A 19504-nucleotide genomic window follows, 5' to 3' on the forward strand; every position below is an offset into this window, starting at 1 on the left:
AATGATGTGCTTTGTAAAGAGAGGCTGAGCCCCCGTGCCCTCAGCTCAAGCCTGCCACTGATTTTATGGTTTTCTTCCTAGGTCTGCTGACATTTGTGAACTGTGCCTATGTCAAGTGGGGCACACGTGTGCAGGACACGTTCACTTACGCCAAGGTCCTAGCGCTCATTGCCATCATTGTCATGGGCCTTGTTAAACTGTGCCAGGGTAAGAAGGGCCCAAGGTGGGAAGGAGGGTGGGTGACTCTGGGAGTCCCCTGGATTCCCTGAGGAGGACGTGGGGACTCTGTTAGCTTGACTGATCACCCCTGTCTATGTACAGGCTAGATTGTGTCAGTGGGAGCAAGAACTCTGTTCTTGGGTTAGGCTGGCTTGGCCAACTGGACATGAGTTAGGTCCTCCTCTCAGAGCTGCTTTCCCTTCGTGGAGGAGGAGAGCATTGCAAGAAGCCAGCTGAGGGCCTAGGAGCTTTTGAAACCTGGGTTGTAATTAAGTCATAAAAGTGATAGGTGAGGATAGAGTGAGCCCTGCTCTGCCTCCTGCTTTTGGTCTGTGACTGCCAGGCAGTGAGTAGGAAGACTTGGCCTCCTTGAGAGGGGTGGGAGGTGTGTGGTGGGAAGATGGGGTCTGGAAATGAATGGTTATTTTGTAGCCTTTACCTTTCACCTGGACTTGCTCTTATTTAACAGTCCCTTCCAAAGTCAGCTCTCAGCAAAATATTAAGGTATGGGGAAGTTGGTGCTGACTTTCCTGCATATTGGCTTTAGAGAGCTTTTCATTCCCAGATCCGAGCTGATTGGCAGTGAGGGTAACTGGTCTCTCAAGATTCTCCTGACCCCTTAGAGAAGTCCTGAGGTGTCTTTTTCAAGGATGTCAATCATTAGACAATCCAGTTCTCTAGATCATCTGTCTCTAGATTTGGCTGTGTTTGCAATCACTTGGGGACCTGAGACTCCCATCTCATACTTACTGCAACTCCAATTGGTTTGGAATTGAAAAAGGTATTTTTTAAAGAAGTGGCCTGGGTGACTCTTAGGGATCTGGTCCAGCATCTTTGTGCAAGTGTGCCAAGTTAGCACCGCCGGCTATCTGGACGTTCCTGGAGTCTGTTTTCCCATGTCTTTGCTGCATACCCAGTCCTTTTTGCCACATTGAGGGATGAGTCTAGGCTTTCTGCAGGGAATGACAGCAGGCTTCCTTAGAAGTCTGGATCTTGTTTAAAACCTCCACTATGTCTAGAAGTTCTTCTGGACAGCTGGGTGCTGCTCCTTTTGTTTTCAAGTCGTGGTCTCTGGAGGCCTCCAAGGAGAATGACAGATATCTAGGCTGGCTCTCCAAGGGTGGAGGTGGCCCAGGCTTAGAGAGTTAAGATTCCAGTTTCTACATAGCCTGTGATTTCCTTCCCCACATAACCATAGCCACTGCAAGTATGCAACAGAATTCTCTTGGTGGGACTGAAAAACCTATTTGACAGGGAGGGTATAGCTCAAGTGGTAGAGCACATGCTTAGCATGCATGAGGTCCTGGGTTCAATCCCCAGTACATTCATTAAAGAAAAACAAACAAACAAACCTTACTACCTTCCCCCACCAAAAAAAAAATATATAAAACCTGTTTTTTTTTAAGGGGGAAGGGTATATAGCTCAAGTGGTACAGTGCATGCCCAGCACCCAAGAGGTTCCGGGTTCAATCCCTGGCACCTCCTCCAAGCGGAAATCAATGAAGAAACCTAATTACCTCCCCCTCAGAAAAATTTATTTGACCAAATTGTGTAGTGGTCTGGGGCAAGAGAGGTAGTTCCACAGGAAGATCTAGTTGTTAATGAAAAATGACTCCTTTATATGAAAAGGGTTCTTTCTAAAAATAGGAGGAAGAGCTGTGGCCTGCTGTGAGGTCACTTGCAGGAAATGGAAATCCACTGGGGCTTTGGAAAAGGTGTTATCACTTCAGAAGCCAGCCAGGAATGCCTTTGTTTTTCTGAGATTGTCTAGTTCTACTAAAGGAATATGAACTGTCCAGAGGGAGTGGGTGGAGTGGTAAAGTGCAGGGAGCTGGTGACTTGTTCTTTTGGTATTAAAATTTTTTTTTCCTTCTCACTGTCCTCTTGCTTTTCCCTTCTTTTCTTGACCCTCCTGCTTTCTCCTTTTTTTTTTTTCCTCCTTCCTTTCCTCTTTCTCACGGACCCTCCCTATCCTTTCCCTTCTCTTTATACCTTCCATCTCCCCTCTCCTTCTTCTTCGTCTTTCTTCTCTCTGCACCTCCTCCTGCCTTTGCCCCCACAGGACACTCTGAGCACTTTCAGGACGCCTTTGAGGGTTCCTCCTGGGACATGGGAGACCTCTCTCTCGCCCTCTACTCTGCCCTCTTCTCTTACTCAGGTTGGGACACCCTTAATTTTGTAACAGAAGAAATCAAAAATCCAGAAAGGTAAAGGTGGGATCATATTCTCACTCCCCAACTTGGCTGGAACTCCTGCTGATAGTGGGCACTCTTGCCCTCGTCTCTCCCGTCCTCACTTTGTCTCTCATCCCTTCTTCTTCCTACTCCCCCTTCTCCAGCTCTGAGGGATTAGGGGCTCAGATGGGAATGAGTGAAGGTGGGAAAGCCCCTGGCTCCTTGGCCTTGTGTTCATACTGGAGGATCCCAGAGTCGTCCCTCGAGGAGAGGGTCGCCAGTGGGCAGCAGCTGAGCCAGCTGGGGATAAGATGTTAAGCCCTTGCACTCTGGTGCTGACACTGAAGCCTGAGGAGCCAGAAGCTTATTCTGGGCAGCCTGGTTCCCAGCCTGGCCTCCAGTTCCTAGAGGACACTGTTCCTCCTTCAGTGGGACCCAGTGGTCCCACAGGGGCGAGGATCAAGTATTGATTATGAGCCATCTTCACAGAGAAGTCTCTCTCTCTCTCTCTTTCAGTAGAAAGAGCCCAGGGGTGTGGGATGCATACCTCCCTTAGGCCATGTGGGGAAGAGGAGTCAGCCTCAAAGACCCAGAGGCCAAGGAACTATTAAATGTCAAAAAAATCCCTAAGTGAAGTTTAACCCCCAAGGAGAGGTGGGTGCCAGGTAGTCCTAACTCACTTGTCCTGACAGAAATTTGCCCCTGGCCATTGGGATTTCTATGCCAATTGTGACTCTCATCTACATCCTGACCAACGTGGCCTATTACACAGTGCTGAGCATTTCAGATGTCCTTGGCAGTGATGCTGTAGCCGTGGTGAGTCTCTTGGGATCCCAATTTGCTCGTCATCTTGTGTTACTGAGTGGCTCGACCTCATCACTCAGCTCTGCAGGGCGAATTGATGGGTCTAAGCCAGGGGTGGGCTGCTCAGCAGTGACTGCGTTTGTCCGGAGAGTGTAGATGCAGGAGGCTGTGGAGACCCTGTCCAGTGCTGAGTGCCCCTCTGTGCTCTTCCCCCAGACATTTGCTGACCGGACATTTGGCATGTTCAGCTGGACCATTCCCATTGCTGTTGCCCTGTCCTGCTTTGGGGGCCTCAACGCGTCTGTCTTTGCTTCATCAAGGTACTGTGTCTCTGCTTCACCAATAACAGACTGAAGTGTTTAACTCTCTGAAGCACTAGGTGAATCCATGGGAGCTCTTCTTTCCCTTCTCCCTCTTTTGGACGTGCAGGGTGTGTATGTGTGCACAGGCATGTGTGCATGTGTGCATGTGTGCGCTTGCCTTTGTGCAAACGTGTGCTGGTAGCTCATGTTTGCATCTGAGGTAAGGACAGGATGGTAAGACGCAGAGGGAAGGAAGGCAGTAGCCTAAAGTAGCGATCCTGTCAGGGACCAGACTCGAGGCTCCTTGTGGGTTATGCTGCAGCCCCGGGGTTCATTCCTATAGTAAATAGTTGTTGAGCACATGCTGTGTATCAGGTACTGGGGACAGGACGACTCTGCCCCTCATGTCACAGGAAACACTGATGCTGACGGGTAGGCTCCTGCTCTTTTCTCTGCACAGAAGCTTACCTGTAAGAGCACTGCCCTTCCTGTTGTTTCAGAGAGAGGACCAGTTTCTACCTTTTCAGGCTGATTCTGCTACCTGGTTCCAGGATTCTGGCACTCCCTCTCTTCTTCAGCATTTTGCTTCATCACTTGACCCTTCTCTTTGATGGACGTTTCAGTAACACCAGCTCTGCACAAGCTTCTCTCATCTCTACTTGCAGAAGTCACAGAATAGCATTTCTCATCTCCCTTCTTCCTTACTGGATATACTGCTCAAGGGAATGGTTTGTGTTTTGATAGTCATTCATTTTTCTACACATAGGTAGGCTTCTACTACCAAAAAAGTGTTCTTATCAAGGGTACCAGTGACCTCCTGCTTTTAGTCCTTATCCTTCTGTACCCCCAAAGCAAGAGATGTTTACCACCTTCTCCTTCTGAAACTATTTCAGTGGCTTCTGTGACACTCTGATATCTGAGAGGAAGGCTTCTTTCCTGATTTCTCTTGCACACACCCTATAAATGTTGCTGTCCCCAGGGCCAGGGATATTATAGGCATTCAATAAATGTTTGCCACATGAACAGATAGGAGGACAAATTAATGAAAGAAATGGTTTTGTCCTTTTCTTTCTTCTTACCAATTTTGACACCCTGGTCCATGAACTTGGGGCCTCCCTGGGGCGACCAGAGTAATAGAAAGATCAAGGCATTATAAAAGAAAATGGTGTCATCTTCCGTCACTGCAGCCTGGTGTGGCCAGCGTTGCACCCCATGTGGCTCTTCACAAGTTGCCCCACCCAAAGATGATATTTCCCATAGCTTCACCCTTGTTGAGGCTCAAGACATCCTAATTGGCTCTGCTTATTGTCCCAAAATAGATAATAGGTACCTTCTAACCTTCCTCAGGTATCTTCTGGCATTGACAGGATAGGGGCGGGGATGGGGGACTCAGAGCACATAGAGGAGACTGCAGTAACGTCAAGATGATGCACAATTATTTCTGCCCGTGTTACCTTCTTCACTTCTCCTCTATTACCCATGCCACTGTCATTGGCTTTGTCTAGACACCTTGTCTCACCTACACATTATCCTCTTGCAGCATCCCCTCTACCATATTTCTTCTCTATCTAGTACAGGTTATTAACCTTGTAAGCCAACTCCAACATCTTGCCCTATAACACCCTTCCAGATGATACCATCAGCTCCTATGGCTCCACCTGGAAGGCCCATAAGTATCTCAAACTTAACACACAACCCAAATGTGCTTTGTCTCCAATTATGATGTTGTGGTCCATGAATCCTCCTTACCTGGCCTCTTGACCTCGATTTTTCCCTTGGTGCCCACCTATATCTCCCAGCTCAGTGTACATATGCACACAGATCACTAGATTTGAATGAGGTTTTCAGATCTGTCATTTGTTTCCTCCTTAGCCAGGGCATCCACCCTCATTCAGGTCTCCTTTCTTATGGGACTGTTGTCATGGATGACCTTGTCTGGCCTTCCCTCATACCCTAGCCTCTGCCTGCTTTAGTCATGATGTCGCCCGAGTCTGTGTCACATCTGGTTCAGAGCCACAGCTGCCTCTCAGTGTTTGTCAGATGCCACAGTGTGGCCTCACAAGCAGGTTCTTCCCAGCACTCCTCACACAACTTAGCCTGGGACTACAGGCATTCTAGCAGCAACCTTCAAAGAAGCTACCCTCTTTCATGCCTCCAAGCCTCTTTTGCCTTTGCTCATGCTGTTTCCACACCTAGCACTCATCTGGAAAACCCTACTCTTCTTCCCACCCCAGATGTGGTCATCTCTTGTGAAGCTTTTTGTTCCCCCAGCCCACCCCCAAGCCTGGTGAGTGCTGTGTGCTCCATGTTGCAGCTGACTACCCTGGGTGGTGGTTCATTTCTCCGCTGCTGTTTCCCAGTCAGGAGGGCTCTGTGGGAGCAGAGAGGAAGCCTGGGTTGTCTCGTTGACCTCAGGCTTAACCTGGCCTTTCGTTTATCAGGAGCTCAGAGAGGGTGTATGGAGGGCACAATTAGAAGTCTGGCTGCACTTTAAAAAGCCATTATGTTAAGCAGGAAATTTGTGGGGCAGAGTGGGGATCCCCTGGAGGAGTGGATTGGGGTCCTGGTGGGTGGTGGCAGGGTGAGACATCCATTGGGTGATGGTGGGTTGCACAGCTGAGAGCTGGGGGTGCGGGTGGGACAGTGGGGTCATGCATTCTTGGGTAATGTGGAGATATCTGTGGGTAAAGCAGGGGTAGGTTGGCCTAGTCATGCATAGAGAATGTAGGATGTTCCTGAGAGATGCCCCTCATTTTTTCTGGAGCTGAGGCTAGTTTGTCTGCGTGAGGAGTGTCGCTGCATGCTGAGTACAGGGATCCTCCTGACACATTTCTTGTGCTTCCAGGTTGTTCTTTGTGGGCTCCCGTGAGGGCCACCTCCCAGACCTTCTGTCCATGATCCACATCGAGCGTTTTACACCCATCCCTGCTTTATTGTTCAACGTAAGCTCTGCTGGGGAGTGTGGGGATTGGATGTAGCTGTGTGGTACTCATGCTGATTTTATGAGAAAACTGCTTCAGGGGAGGAATTCTCGTTTCTTGGGATACTTCCCAAGCCTCACAGTGTTTCTAATTCTTTCTTAAAATTTTTTTTATAATGTAAAAGTAAAACATAGTCATATTAGAGAAGCAGATGCTACAAAAGAACATAAAAATGAATTTGTAAGCTTTATCTATCTTTTCTGTCAGTGGCTTTTTCCCTCCTTCTCCTAGCTCCTTTTTTTTTTTTTTTAATTTCACCAGCTACCCTAGGGGCCTCTATTCATATCATAAACATCATGCATTTATATTTAGTAGATGGCATTAAAGTGTTTTATTCCAACAAATCAGTAAATTATGAAGTATTCTGAAACATGGAGGGAGTCCTGAAGAAGGACCGCTATTTTCTCATTTGCACTGAGGCATTATATATGTAAAGGTTAATGGGGACCCTGAGAAAGGCCTTACTCCAAGATTTAAAAAACAGTTCATTTTAAAACTGAAAAAGGAAAAACAAGAACAAACAAAAAAACCAGTTCTTTTTTCCTTTTTGTCATTTAGTTCTTTTATGGTTTCATTACTTAATTTTAAATTTTGGATTCATCTGGAGGGGGAGGGCATAGCTCAAGTGGTAGAGTGTATGCTGAGCATGCAGGAGGTCTTGCATTCAATCCCTGGCACCTCCAAGAATAAATAATTAAACAAACCTAATTACTTCACCCACCCCCCATTTTTTTTAATTCATCTGGAATTTATATTTTATTTTATGGAGCAAGGTAGGGATTCACTTAATTTTTTTCTCAAATAGCTAGCCAGCTATACCAATGTTATTGATTGAATAGTCCATTTTCCATGGTTTTCTAATTTTTAATTATATAAAAATAGCTAATTTTTTAGGGTGCTTCATTATGTGCCAAATACAGTTATTTGCCCCTTGAATGTATCATTACCTCAACTCATCCTTCTATCAGCACCAAGCTTCCTTATTTAGCTTTACACTGAATATTTGAAAGCTAAAGAGGGTCTGAGGGTACTTTTTTAGTTCCCCTCATCCCCCTGGAATCTCCCTGACAATTCTCACCTGTTTGTTTATGAACTTGGTATCATTTTGTCAAAATAACAAAAAATCCTCTCAATATTTTGATTGGGATAGCACTGCATTTATAAATTTAGGGAGATCTGATGTCTTTTAAATTAATCACATTCCACCGCACTTTTTTCCTTTCAGTGCAGGGTTCCTTTTCTCTCTCCAGAATGGGCTCTTTTTGTTTTAAATCCTTTGTTGATAATCTGGGTAAAAAGATAGAAGGAACTCCATATTCTGAAAGTTTAAGCAAATCTAACCTTGTCCTAGGACTCTACTCCTTATCTCTGTCTTCTAGGATTCTTTTGTTCCAGGGGGCAAATTCCACCATACTTTTCTCCAGGGATGTGGATCCATTTTGCTAATCTGCATTTCTAAGGCCCCAGAATGGGAGATAGTTCTGGAGGCATTTCTTCCATTAGTGTGCGAGGTAGTTGGGACCAAAGCATAAGTCTCCCAAGGGCCCAGCGGGATTCATGTTGTGGTTGGTGCATTGCGGTGAGGAGGGCCTCACTGTCTGCCATCAGAAGGGGTTAGGAGTCTGGCTTGCTCCTGAAGTGCTTGAAGAAAGAAGGGGGGGGCATTGAATGTAGGAAGGGCCCCCAACAGAAGTGGGAGATGCCACCTTGAAGGCTAATGTGGAGAATGGACCTACCTGATGCCAAACGGTCACTGAAAATAACTGGAGGTAATCCGGCTAAATCAGCGGTCCAAAGACCTGGTGCTGACTGCTGGATGGTGGAGTCTCCTGGATGGCCTTGTTGGTGATGATAAGGATTCCTCCTCCCCAACCATTCCCCCTCTAGTGCACCATGACACTCATCTACCTCACTGTGGAGGATGTCTTCCTGCTCATCAACTACTTCAGCTTCAGCTACTGGTTCTTTGTGGGCCTGTCTGTCGCTGGACAGCTCTACCTTCGCTGGAAGGAGCCCGAACGGCCCCGTCCTCTCAAGGTCAGTGGCTCTGGGAAAACTTGGGGGGCGGGCCATCTCAAGGAGCCTTCTTTCCCATACCCTATTCTTCTGTTCCCCCATCCCAGTTTACCTAATAGCTCATCTCCCTTCCTTTCAGCTGAGCCTGTTTTTTCCCGTCATGTTCTGCATATGCTCCGTGTTTCTGGTGATTGTGCCCCTCTTCAGTGATACCATCAATTCTTTCATTGGCATTGGGATTGCCCTCTCAGGGGTCCCTGTGTACTTCCTAGGTGTTTATCTGCCAGAGTCCCGGAGGCCACTCTTTATTCGGAATGTCCTGGGTAAGCTTCTCTTTGCCCATCACTCACTGGCTGTGTGTTTGAGTATGTGTGTACAAAGATGCATGCACAGGTGGGTGTGCTCACGGCTTGCAGCTTCCTCCATACTAGTGGCACACTGGAGGCCACGAGAACCTGGCTGCCCAACTGGACGTCTTCTTTTGATCTTGACATGATCACTTTAATTCTAACTTTAGAGTCCTATTTTGGGGGTAAAACCCTCCTGAAAGTGCAGTCCACGCGGGAAGATGCAGAGTCACACATTAGACTCTGGTTGGGCATGGGAAAGGACAATGAAGTTTGTTGTGGGTGAGGGGCAAAGCCTGGCACAGGGTAACCAAGGGACAGGTGGGGAGGGAGCTACGTGCTTTTAATCAGCCTTGTGGTGTTTTAGTTTGGGGCTGTAGCTAAATGTCAGTGTGCTAAATTCTGTTTTCTATTTTCATTTAGCTGCTATCACCAAAGTCACCCAGAAGCTTTGCTTTTGCGTCCTGACTGAGCTAGATGTAGCTGAAGAGAGAAAGGTTGAAAGGAAAACTGAGTAGAGGCCAGAGGTGACATCCCCTGAGGCCTGGAAGGCTGCTACCTGTGGCCACAGCTACCAAAGTCCGGATGAAAAGACTGTAGGCCCAACCCTCTTGTGCTAAAGGGGGCTGCTGGCCCACATTATGGAAGGGAGCTCAGGGCTGATGGCCTTCTCAGGTGGTCTCTTGTTGGTAAGCTATGGGAGGAGTCTCAGGGTCTGGGGCCAGTCTGAAGGTGGGGACTTCAGATGGTGATGGGAGAGGGCTTGGGTAGCAGGGGAATGATTTAGTTTTGTTCCTGGTGAGTAGGTGCAGCCCTTACACTTACTTGGTGCCGCATTGGAGGAAGAGAGTGCTAGGTTAGTAGCTGTGGCTGGTGGTTTCTGATTCTGTTATTTGTTTGAATCAGGAGTCTCTACAAAGGGGCTGCTTTATGGGAAGTTTTCCTCTGACCAGGTTGAAGCACCTGACTACAGAGCCTGAAAAGCTCTACCTAAAATCTTTCCCTGGGGAGAGGTTGTATTCCATTATTTATTGATACTAATTAATCTGGAACATCAATTCTAGCAAATCATTGGTGTTCATTCATCTACAGGATGCAACAGACTGACTGTATAAAAACTCCAAGTACCCCAAACTGAATCCCTCTGCCCTTAGAGGTGTCTATGTGGTGGCAAGCCAGACTCTGACCACAGATCTTTGGCTCAGTTTTAGCATAATCTCCTGTTGAGTCTCACGGGCAGTGGTGAACTTCAAAGACTTTTTCACTCATGTACCGAAAGATTTCTTACTCATGTGCCAACTACACTTTAGTGTATAGACAGGCCACATGTTACAAGCACCTGGCTCAAGTTCAGCAATGACAACAAATCTGAGTCAGAAGTCTGGTAATACTGCTACTTTAAGGATAATTATTTTACTTGAGACCTTAGGTCTTTGTTCTAGTTGACAAAAAACAAACCTCCAGGTTTATGGTATGAACTCTAATAAGAGGACATAAACTTCTGGAATTCAGGTGTATCACTTGAATTCTTTCAGCTGTCAATGACTTAGAGAACTTCTCCTGGACCCAAGCCAACAAGTAGCTTGTTCCTCTCTGTAAGGGCCGGTGTGACGGGCTGCTGTGCAGACCCACACAAGCCCACCTTGGTGCTAGAAGTGGTCACTTTTTTCTGAAAACCTCACACCAGGCTGCATCCTCCTCCTCCTCTTCTGTCCCTGACACCAGGCTTTGTTTACACTCTGAGCCACCTTGGTGTGGATCACTGGGACAATGTACTCCTCTCCTGCCTGCCTCCCCTTGGCTGAGGTGTGATGGGGCTGCAGTCTCAGGAGGAGCTTGGTACCTGTGGGGACTTCTATTTTCTCTCTGTGGAGATCAGTGAAGACTTTGGGAATAAGGCTACTCCAGCCTCCACCAGGCTCTTCAGCAGACTATGATCAGAAGCAGCTAATTCTGGTGCTCAGGCTGTGCTTGAGCACCCAAGTTGGGCCAGAACAGCAGGTTTGGCCTAGTGGATGTTCCTTCGTGGGCGGCATGGCTGTACTGGATTGGACAACTGTCCTGTGATGCTCCCAGACACGGTCATCCTGGACCCAGAACTTGCTGGCTTGGCATGCCCTGTGGACTTACTGTCCTTAGGTTTTAAAACTGATCAATGGTAAAGACAAGAACTATGAGGCAATCTACCTTTCTGACCATTCTTCACCAAACTAGACCCAACTGCAGACATGGGAGTAACCTTGGTTAAACTTATTCAATAAATGCAATTTAGGGGAGCATGCTCAGTTGCCTTTGGTTCAGGAAATGCATCTGTGAGAACATGGGATACATTCCTGCTGTCATGGGTTGGGGATTTGCCTGACAACAGGGAGTCTTATGGAAAGGCTGATTTGCCCAGACTATGTAAACATGACTCCTGTCTGAGCCAAGCTGGCACCTATCCCAGGAATCCTCTGGAGCTAATCCTTCAAGCAGCGTGTGCTTGCCTCGAGGATCACTGACCCAGGCTCTGGCTTTCCGCCTTGAAGTAAATGACCGCTAATCTCAGGAACTTTCTGCCTCCCAGTGACTCCTGGGGGAAGCAAGGGACCTCGCACCCCAGGTGCCCTAGTACTTGCTTAGTGAGCCGTGTCCTCCTCCTCATTACTGGACAGTTAACTGCATTCTTCCCCTCTGTGCTGCATACAGACTTCTCCTGGGAACCCTTCTGAGGGAGGGAAGCCAGCACTCGAGCTTTGTAGTGGAATTAATTTCCTCCAGGTCTTTGTTGTTCATCTCCTTGAATCCTTCTCCTGGTGAGTTAATCCCCTTTGTAGTGGGTACAGTTTGTGAAGCTGTCAGACCTTTCATGTTGGCAAACCTTAACGAGTACATAAATAGCAGTGAGCACATTATAATGGCAGAATGGTTTCCAACCCTTCATTTCTATGCCTACAGGAGACTGAGATGACCAGTATTAGGCATGTAAGTTGTCACCTGTTACTTGCAGCACTGAATTGCACCTTTGTAGATAGTTCGGATGGGAAGCCAAGTCTGCTGGTTTTATAATTGCAGTAATAGGCCTGAGTATACATACACACAGAATTTAGTCACTTTGGGAGATTTATCAACCCACATAGATAGGAATATATAGGTAAAGATGTACAAAGAGTACACTGTGAAATAGGCGGAGGTAGGATAGAAGAATAGAGATACTTATGAAATCTTAGAATTTGCAGGAAGACAGCTCCCTGAGTAATTGACTTTCCCACGTGATAGCAAGTCTGCTACAGGGCAATAGGGCACACTTGCATCAAACATTCTGTGTATTGTTTTCCAAGACCTGCACTGTCCAATATGGTAGCTACTAGCCATATGTAGCTACTTAAGTTAAAATTTAAATTCACTTCCTCAGTTGTACCAATCACAAGTGCTCAAGAACCGTATGTGGCTAAATGGCTACTACTGCACAGTGAAGATACAGAACATATTTGTCACTGTAGAATAAATACCAACTCAGTCAGCGTTAAGCATGCGTGCTTTGGAAAGGGGTAGAGACAGAGTCTGCTTGTAAGAGATACCAGTGCTGGTAACAAAACTGATCCCATTGATGATAGTTTATTTTTGGTGAGTACTGTGAATAAACATTTCTCAATGGACAGCCAAGTTTAGAATGTGCTTTACTTTTCCTCATTTGCCTTTAAGTCTTTAGTGTCTGAAACTTACTAACCACCTCCCACCCCCCGGCAGTGGGAAGGAGCAGGGAGGTGCAGGATAGTAGGAAAACATGTAAGATACTCAGATTTTAAAGGCAGCAGATTCTATTTCCTTTCTTAATGGCCATTACCATTCAGTCCGTGCTGCTACAAAGGACCCACTGTAACCCTTCTGCATTCCCTCTACCAAAAGAAATAGGCGCTTACTAGAAGCACGTGGCCTGGGAAAGCCAAGGCTCTGTGCTGATAAAATGGGGAGCTCTTCCACTTACCGGTAGGAGAATGGGAATGCCAGGAAAATGCTTGGGTGAGTGAGCTGCATTTTCACAGCATTCCCTCCACTCCCTATCCCCAACTGTAGAGTCACTTTTGAACAAAACAAAGGGGCCCTACAGTTAGTAGAAAAGATGCACTCCTTTAGCGCAAGTTTTCACCATGGTGGAACAGTGCTTTTGGGTATGCTTTTTCCTTCCACATGTTAAACTAGGGAACCTGAGAGGATGTTACTAGGGTGGCTGACACTGCACTCACAAAACCCTCAGGGGCTTGTGGTAGAACCTCATGGATATCACAGGATCATCAGTCTGAATCCAGGTCATGGGGGCTGTCGTAGCCAAACTCCTTCTGCACATCCAGAGGGTATTTGCTGCATATCTGTGGTCTACTGTGGTCTCTTTCTTCTTCACTGAGGCTGCTGTATTCATCAGAGCCTAGAATGAGATAACAGGAATAGGCCCTTAATTGTATGGTTTTCTAGATGACCACAAAAGCCTTTTCCCTTCTCAAAAGACTGTTTTTGTTTTTGGTTTTTTTGGTCCCTATTATTATAAAATACTTGCTCCATAAGTAAAATTCAGACTATAGAACAATTTTTTTTAAAAAGCAGTAAAATTCCTACCGTGTACACTAAGTTCTTTAACATTGGAGGGTTTTGTCATTTCTCCCCTAAGTACAGGATTTTTTTTGGTTATAACAGTTGTATTGTAAATATAATTCTGTACCTTGCCTTTTTCCTTTTAACGTATCATAGCATTTCCCCAATAGAATATTTCATAGTCTGATTAACTGTTGCTCCATTATCAAACACCAAGATATTGTAGAAACTGTGATGCCATGATACCATGTTTGTGTTGTACCTTTCTTAAAACACCTGTAAATGCAGCAATTCCTAGATTTGTGAAAACCCTGGGTCTACTCCTACTGGCAAATCTCTACAACACTTTATTCAAAGCATAAGGGAAAGGGATAATTGCTAGGCAATAACAGAACAAAGGATTTGAACCCAGGTCTGACTGACATTATACTTCCAGCAGCCCCCCTGGAAACAGTGGTCCTTGTATCTCCTACAGCTGCAACAGTTTGTGTTTGAGATGGTGAAGCTCAAATGGTAGAGAAGGAAAGCCAGTAAACTGTCAACTGTGCTCACACCTCAGTCCTAGATCCCACCAGTCCCTCCCCATCCAGGGCTGCTACCTACCTCTGGAATCTTCATCTTCGTCACTGTTCTCCTCCTCTGGGTACTCATTCCGCCAGTTATTCTCACTGTTCTCATCATCTTCATCTTCATAAATGTCCTCTGGTTGCTGGTCATCATTCACCTGCACATCTCAATATAAACATGAGTATAAGTCAAAACCTCTAAGGTTATGCTCTGGGGGAAGCTATTAACAGACTGATTTGGAGAGATGGCATTTAAGGGTGCTGTGTGAAAAAGAGAAAACCTAGGAATTAAGTTTGCTAGAGGCTATAGTAACCTTAGGCTATGAGAGGGACATAATAGCCTTACTCTATTCAGAGTCCAGCTCCAAGAATCACATTCCTGACCAGATAGTTTGAACTCCACCAGAAGGGAACACACCAGGGTGGGGAGGAGACATAGCTCTGAGCAGGTGATGACGGTGATCTTCAAACTTCTGAAAGTCAGCCAGGTAGGAGAGGGATTACATGGATTACAGGGGATACCAAAGGTTGGAACCAAAACCTAAGTGTGAAGGATGCAGAAAGGCAGGAGGGGGGCCGTGCAATGGCCCAAGGTGGGTACATGACTGTAAGACCATGCTTATAGTGCAGGTGTGGGATAGATGCTTCTCTCTCAATAAGAGCATGACAGGTACCACCTTAACTTTTCTCATTAATCATTTTAGAATTTAAGAATAACGTCAGGGTGTTAGCTATCTTAATTCAAGGTTTTCCACCTTTTAAGATACAATTAAAAAAAAACCAAACTTTTGTTCTCACTCATGTTGCCCTCGTACATTTTTCCTTCCTGAGGGTAGGTACATACAGTATCCTTCAATATCCATGGGAGACTGATTCCACGACTCCAGGACCCCCCTGAGGATACCAAAATCTGCAGATGCTCAAGTCCCTTACACAAAATGGCTCAGTATTTGCATATAAGCTATGCACATCACAGGTATCCCATATACTTTAAATCATCTCTAGATTATGTGTAGTATCTAATACCATGTAAATACTATGTAAATAGTTGCTAGTGTGCAGCATATTCAATTTTTTGCTTTTTGGAACTTTCTGGAACCCCCCCCCGATATTTTCCACCTGTGGTTTGTTGAATCTGCAGATGTGGAGCCCATGGAAGCTGCAGACACGGAGGACCAACTGTATAAAATGAATTTAGGCTGCCTCATGCCCCCTGTCCTCATGGGCCTCCTTACCAACTCCCATTCCTGGCTGTAAGGCTGCACGGAGAGGATATTCTCAATCCATCCTGGAGTGGCCTTGTCCAAATAGTAAATGTCATATACATAGTCGTCCTTCTGTTCCTCCTGGTGCCCGACTACTGCTCCTCCTTCAGATATAGTTAACTGCTCACGGATCAACTCTACAGAATTGCAGAGGATCACATCTGGGTCACATGTCTGTAAAGAGAAGAGAAGATGATATATGCATAACCTAAAACATGGATGTTCCAAGAGAATGAACCTAAGCTGGGTGAAGGGAACCTCCCTATAGTTCTCTATGTTGAATCCAAGATTCTTAACTCCATGGCCTACTAGTCTCTTCTCAGCTATGAAATTTAAAAAATCAAGTCTATAAAACTAAGTGTAGTACTAAGAATACTAAGTGTAGTATTCTTTTACAATAGGAGCCTACAAGATAGCTTCCTGCTCTTTGGTGCTTGGCTGACACAAGAGAGCACATGAGAAAACTGGCTTGAGGACTGGGGGAAGAGTCTCCTAGAGTATCCCAGCTCTGCTTCTGCAGGTCTTTTCTGAGTTCCTTTGGTATGATGTTCTCCCCTCGGGAATCCACAGGCCTACAGCAGCACCTTTATAGTTGACCCCCAAACAGGTCTGCATTGTGTGTGGCCTCCTATAGAGGCCTAAGGGTGATTCCTGGACCTTGGTGACTACTGCCAGCCATCACCTACCACCTGGCTTGCCGACACTGACATCCTGCTTTCATCACAAACCAGGAGTGAACTTCCCTATAATCCTTTTTCTGGTACAAAAGTTTGAGATGGATTGCTCCAGAATAGAACTTGCCCAGGTGTGATGCACTCCAATGGCAAGAGGCTATATTAACCAGGGTAGCACAGGTCAATGTGGAAACCAGAGGGATATGCTACAAGTTACTCATCTTGACAGGTTCATCACTGGGAAGCTGTGCAGATGAAATCAGACACCATTCATATGTAAGAGGGGTGTCTAATGGTCAAGGCAAATAAAAGACCAAATGTTCTCATTACTCACAGGCTAAGGGAATTAATTCCTTGCTCCAAAGCCAAAAGGAACTAGAGATGTCAGTTTTTGCGAAGACTCCTGACCAACTTCAAAGCTGTTTACAAGAAAAGTTCTGGCACCAACTCATAAGCCCCCAACACTCATTTCAAAAAATTATTCAGCCATTAAAATATTTAAAAAGACTAGCAATACAGAAAAACACTAGACATAGAATTTTACACTCAGAAGGAAATAAACCAATCTAATTCCAGTTATCTTTGGGATGGGGGTAATATGGGTACTTTTTTCCCCCTTTATTTTTTATTTTGCTGTATTTTTTCAAATCTCCTATAATGAACATATAGTTTTCATAAAAGAAAAATTATTTTTAAGTCTATGTGGATGCTTACCTATATTTTCAGCTATGCTACATATAGCATTTTCTACTGTTAAACATATGTAAGTATTTTCCCATCATGCCAGTCTCCATGGTTATCAATTTAATGGTCCAAACAGTTGTACGTGTCAATTTCTCAGACATAATTTTTAGCCACCATATACAACACTGCAATGAATGTGTTATTTCTTGTATTTGAAAAATGGGGATAAAAGTACCTACCTCATAGGGTTTTTATGAGGATAAAATGAGCTATAAGTAATAGAAAATATAACAAGTACCTAGCACAGTATTTGACAGGTAAATCTTAAAAACTTAGTAAATCGACAGTAGCTTTTCTTAATACCATAGCTGTTTGCTTCTGTTTAATTATTTCCATAGGATAAATCCTGGGGGTGAGATTACTGCATAAGATGAACTGAACTTTTCCACTGTAATTTTTCAGGTTTCTTATCAAATAGTACTTTGTTTAAAACTTAGATGTCAATTTAAGAAGCTCCCTGTAATGTGGCATAAAAACGCTCTCTCTAATTTTAAAGTTTCTTTAGATTTCTGGATGGCTTTAGAGTCCAAACAACAAAAGTTTAAAAATAGGCCTCAATCTATTTTTAGGGTTCCTAATATTACTGTAAAGCCCTGCTGTTTTCCCAAAGGCTTCCATCAATTTTAAGCACTACAATCATGTACAATTTTCATCACAGCCTTGCCAGCAGTGCTATCAACAACCTTTTTCCTGAGAGCCTAGTAGACATAAAACCTCAAGTTTGCTTTCAGCTAAAATTTATGTTTTTTATAATTAATCTGTATAAACATTTTTGATGTGTTTGCAGTTTGTATTGCATTGTTGGGAAAATTTGTCCTTATATCCTTTCTAGCTTATCTACTAGTTTTTCTTGTATGAATTATTGAGTTATTTGAGTTGATTCTACTGAACACTGGTTACTTTAAAAATGTGTAACTCATGAAGCAGTCTGTAATTAGTTTTGATAAAAGAGGTGGCTATGGACATCATGCCCAAATTATTGTCCAGGTATACTAGCACCATGATTAAATATTTTTTGCTTGATATATTTTGAATAAAAATTTCATTTTTTTTAAACTTCAAAAACTTAGAAGGAGTGACATCTGAAAAATGTTTATCAAGATGGAGCATATTTTAGGTTGAGAATTTTCTATTTCATCTTACTTTTTTTTTTGAAAGTGAGGTAAAAAACTTACTAAATGTAACTAGTAGAAAGTAACACTGAATTAAATGTGAGAAGACTTGCATTCTAGTCCTACATCTGCCTCAAATTTGGTATGCTACTCTGGACTAGTGCTTTAAACTCCCTTTAATGAGTCTTTCCATCTCCTTTATCTTTATCTTGCTCAAAACCCCGAGTGATTTCATCTCAGGGTGAAAGGCAGTGTGTCCTTGCAAGTACCTACTTGAAAGTGTCTAACAAGCATCTTCTTCCCAAATTCGTTACTATCCCCCCCCATCTCATTGGGCTCCAGGCACACTGACCTAGAAAACACCAAATTGGGCTTCAGGGCTTCTGCACTTACATGTCCTTGGTCTGGAATCCTTCTCCCCAGGATACCCCTAGTGCTCTGCCACTCACCTCCTTCGAACTTTCACTCAAGGGAAAGTGACACTGAAAGCTTTAACTCCCACTCCCCCTTACATCCCCTATCACCATCCGGCATTGAATTTGATGTTTCTCTTCTCTGAATGTTAGGTCCTCACTGCTGTAGCCACAGAACTTAAGAACAATGTCTGGCATATAGCAGGCACTGAGTAAAAATACTTGTTGAGTGGATAACCTAACCTGTAAAACGAGATTATCAAGCTGGATGAATCATCCATCTGTAAAGCGAAGCCATGTCAGTCCTCTCTAACTCTGTGCAGACTTTGCGCACTATCTGTCCGGAGAAGCCCAGCGCTCGACTCAGGGCGTGTACTCACTTTGTAGGAGACCGCGGCGGCGGGCTCTGGGTCTCCTTCCTCGTGTACCAGGTCCAATAGTTGGAAGCCTGCATCCACGGCAGCCTCTGGGTTTCTCGGTGCGTCCTCGGACTCCAAGCCGCCAGAAGGAATCCCCGAGGATCGGCGGCTGGAAACCACCCTGTAGCGACCCTCCTGCTGGAACTCCCGAGCCGACGCGCGGAGATTATGGCGGATACGTTGCTGGCTGCCCAGGGACGGGCGCAGAGCAGCCCGCACAAGCGGCTGGACGGGCTCCTCCTGGGAGAGGAGAACCAGGGGTTCGTGAAGGGGGTCAAGGATAACACTTCACTCCAGCTGCGCCCTAAGATCCCCTTTACATCGGCTCCCTCCCGGCCCAATACCTGGGAGCGCACAGTAGCCACCAACTGGAAGACATTGTTTTCCGCTGCTCTCGCCAGACCCTCTAGGGGTGTCTCCTGGGTTCCCGACTCATCTGCGCAGGAGCGGAGGCGTTTACAAGCGAGGACGAGCGCCTCAGCGGGCTCCGCGCTGCGCTTTCGCTTCACGCGGAGCACAGCAGCCCCGCGGGTCTCCATAGCGGCTGTCGAGGAGCACTGTGGGAACGCGCGGGGTGCGACGGAAGAAACTTCCAGTTCCGCTTCTGGGTCCGTCCCCGGCACGCTCAGCGCGCGCAGGGAAGTACCTCTCTTGCGTGCCTGCAGCGGCAAGATGGCGGCGGCGGAAGTGAACGGAGGGATACCCACGACGGGTGAGGCGCTGGGCAGGTTGGGAAGGTGGGGTTGCGGTTGGAGGCCCAGGTGCAGCCAGCATGTCCTCAGCCCAAGGCCTCGGTGGAGGGGTCTGGTATGGAAGTACTCGGACTCCGGGGTACACGTCTCTTTGGAACTCTTGAGGGACTTCTAGAGTCTGCATGGGGCGACTTATAGCGCCCAGGC

At 45.7% G+C, this 19504-nt stretch overlaps 3 protein-coding genes across 9 annotated transcripts in view; 2 read left to right on the top strand and 1 right to left on the bottom strand.

The window, feature by feature from the left end:
• SLC7A6 (solute carrier family 7 member 6) overlaps nucleotides 1-12483 on the top strand; it is a 30535-nt gene extending 18052 nt beyond the window's left edge. For 4 of the 6 annotated variants that reach the window (XM_031680741.2, XM_006203725.4, XM_072967598.1 and 1 more), the window contains exons 4-11: nucleotides 82-207; nucleotides 2282-2426; nucleotides 3086-3209; nucleotides 3414-3517; nucleotides 6345-6441; nucleotides 8368-8517; nucleotides 8636-8819; nucleotides 9267-12483. In XM_031680741.2, coding sequence (XP_031536601.1) covers nucleotides 82-207; nucleotides 2282-2426; nucleotides 3086-3209; nucleotides 3414-3517; nucleotides 6345-6441; nucleotides 8368-8517; nucleotides 8636-8819; nucleotides 9267-9361 — 1025 coding nt within the window. In that variant the 3' untranslated portion in view covers nucleotides 9362-12483. The remainder of the gene's footprint in view (nucleotides 1-81; nucleotides 208-2281; nucleotides 2427-3085; nucleotides 3210-3413; nucleotides 3518-6344; nucleotides 6442-8367; nucleotides 8518-8635; nucleotides 8820-9266) is intronic. The other 2 variants (XR_012075729.1, XM_031680743.2) reach the window with 2 other exon arrangements.
• On the bottom strand, nucleotides 12425-19297 carry SLC7A6OS (solute carrier family 7 member 6 opposite strand). Its single transcript, XM_015238695.3, has 5 exons — nucleotides 18950-19297; nucleotides 18567-18845; nucleotides 15214-15417; nucleotides 14016-14136; nucleotides 12425-13248 (listed from the first exon to the last, which is right to left on the bottom strand). The coding sequence occupies exons 1-5, from the start codon at nucleotides 19142-19144 to the stop codon at nucleotides 13118-13120; spliced, it is 930 nt and encodes a 309-aa protein (XP_015094181.1). The 5' UTR covers nucleotides 19145-19297; the 3' UTR covers nucleotides 12425-13117.
• The window catches only part of PRMT7 (protein arginine methyltransferase 7), a 33508-nt gene continuing 33185 nt past the window's right edge, over nucleotides 19182-19504 (top strand). For both annotated transcript variants that reach the window (XM_072967595.1, XM_015238694.3), the window contains exon 1: nucleotides 19182-19317. The gene's annotated coding sequence lies outside the window, so the exon portion shown is untranslated. The remainder of the gene's footprint in view (nucleotides 19318-19504) is intronic.

The sequence above is a fragment of the Vicugna pacos genome, chromosome 9 (assembly GCF_048564905.1).
Source record: "Vicugna pacos chromosome 9, VicPac4, whole genome shotgun sequence".
In the NCBI taxonomy this organism is placed as follows: domain Eukaryota; kingdom Metazoa; phylum Chordata; class Mammalia; order Artiodactyla; family Camelidae; genus Vicugna; species Vicugna pacos.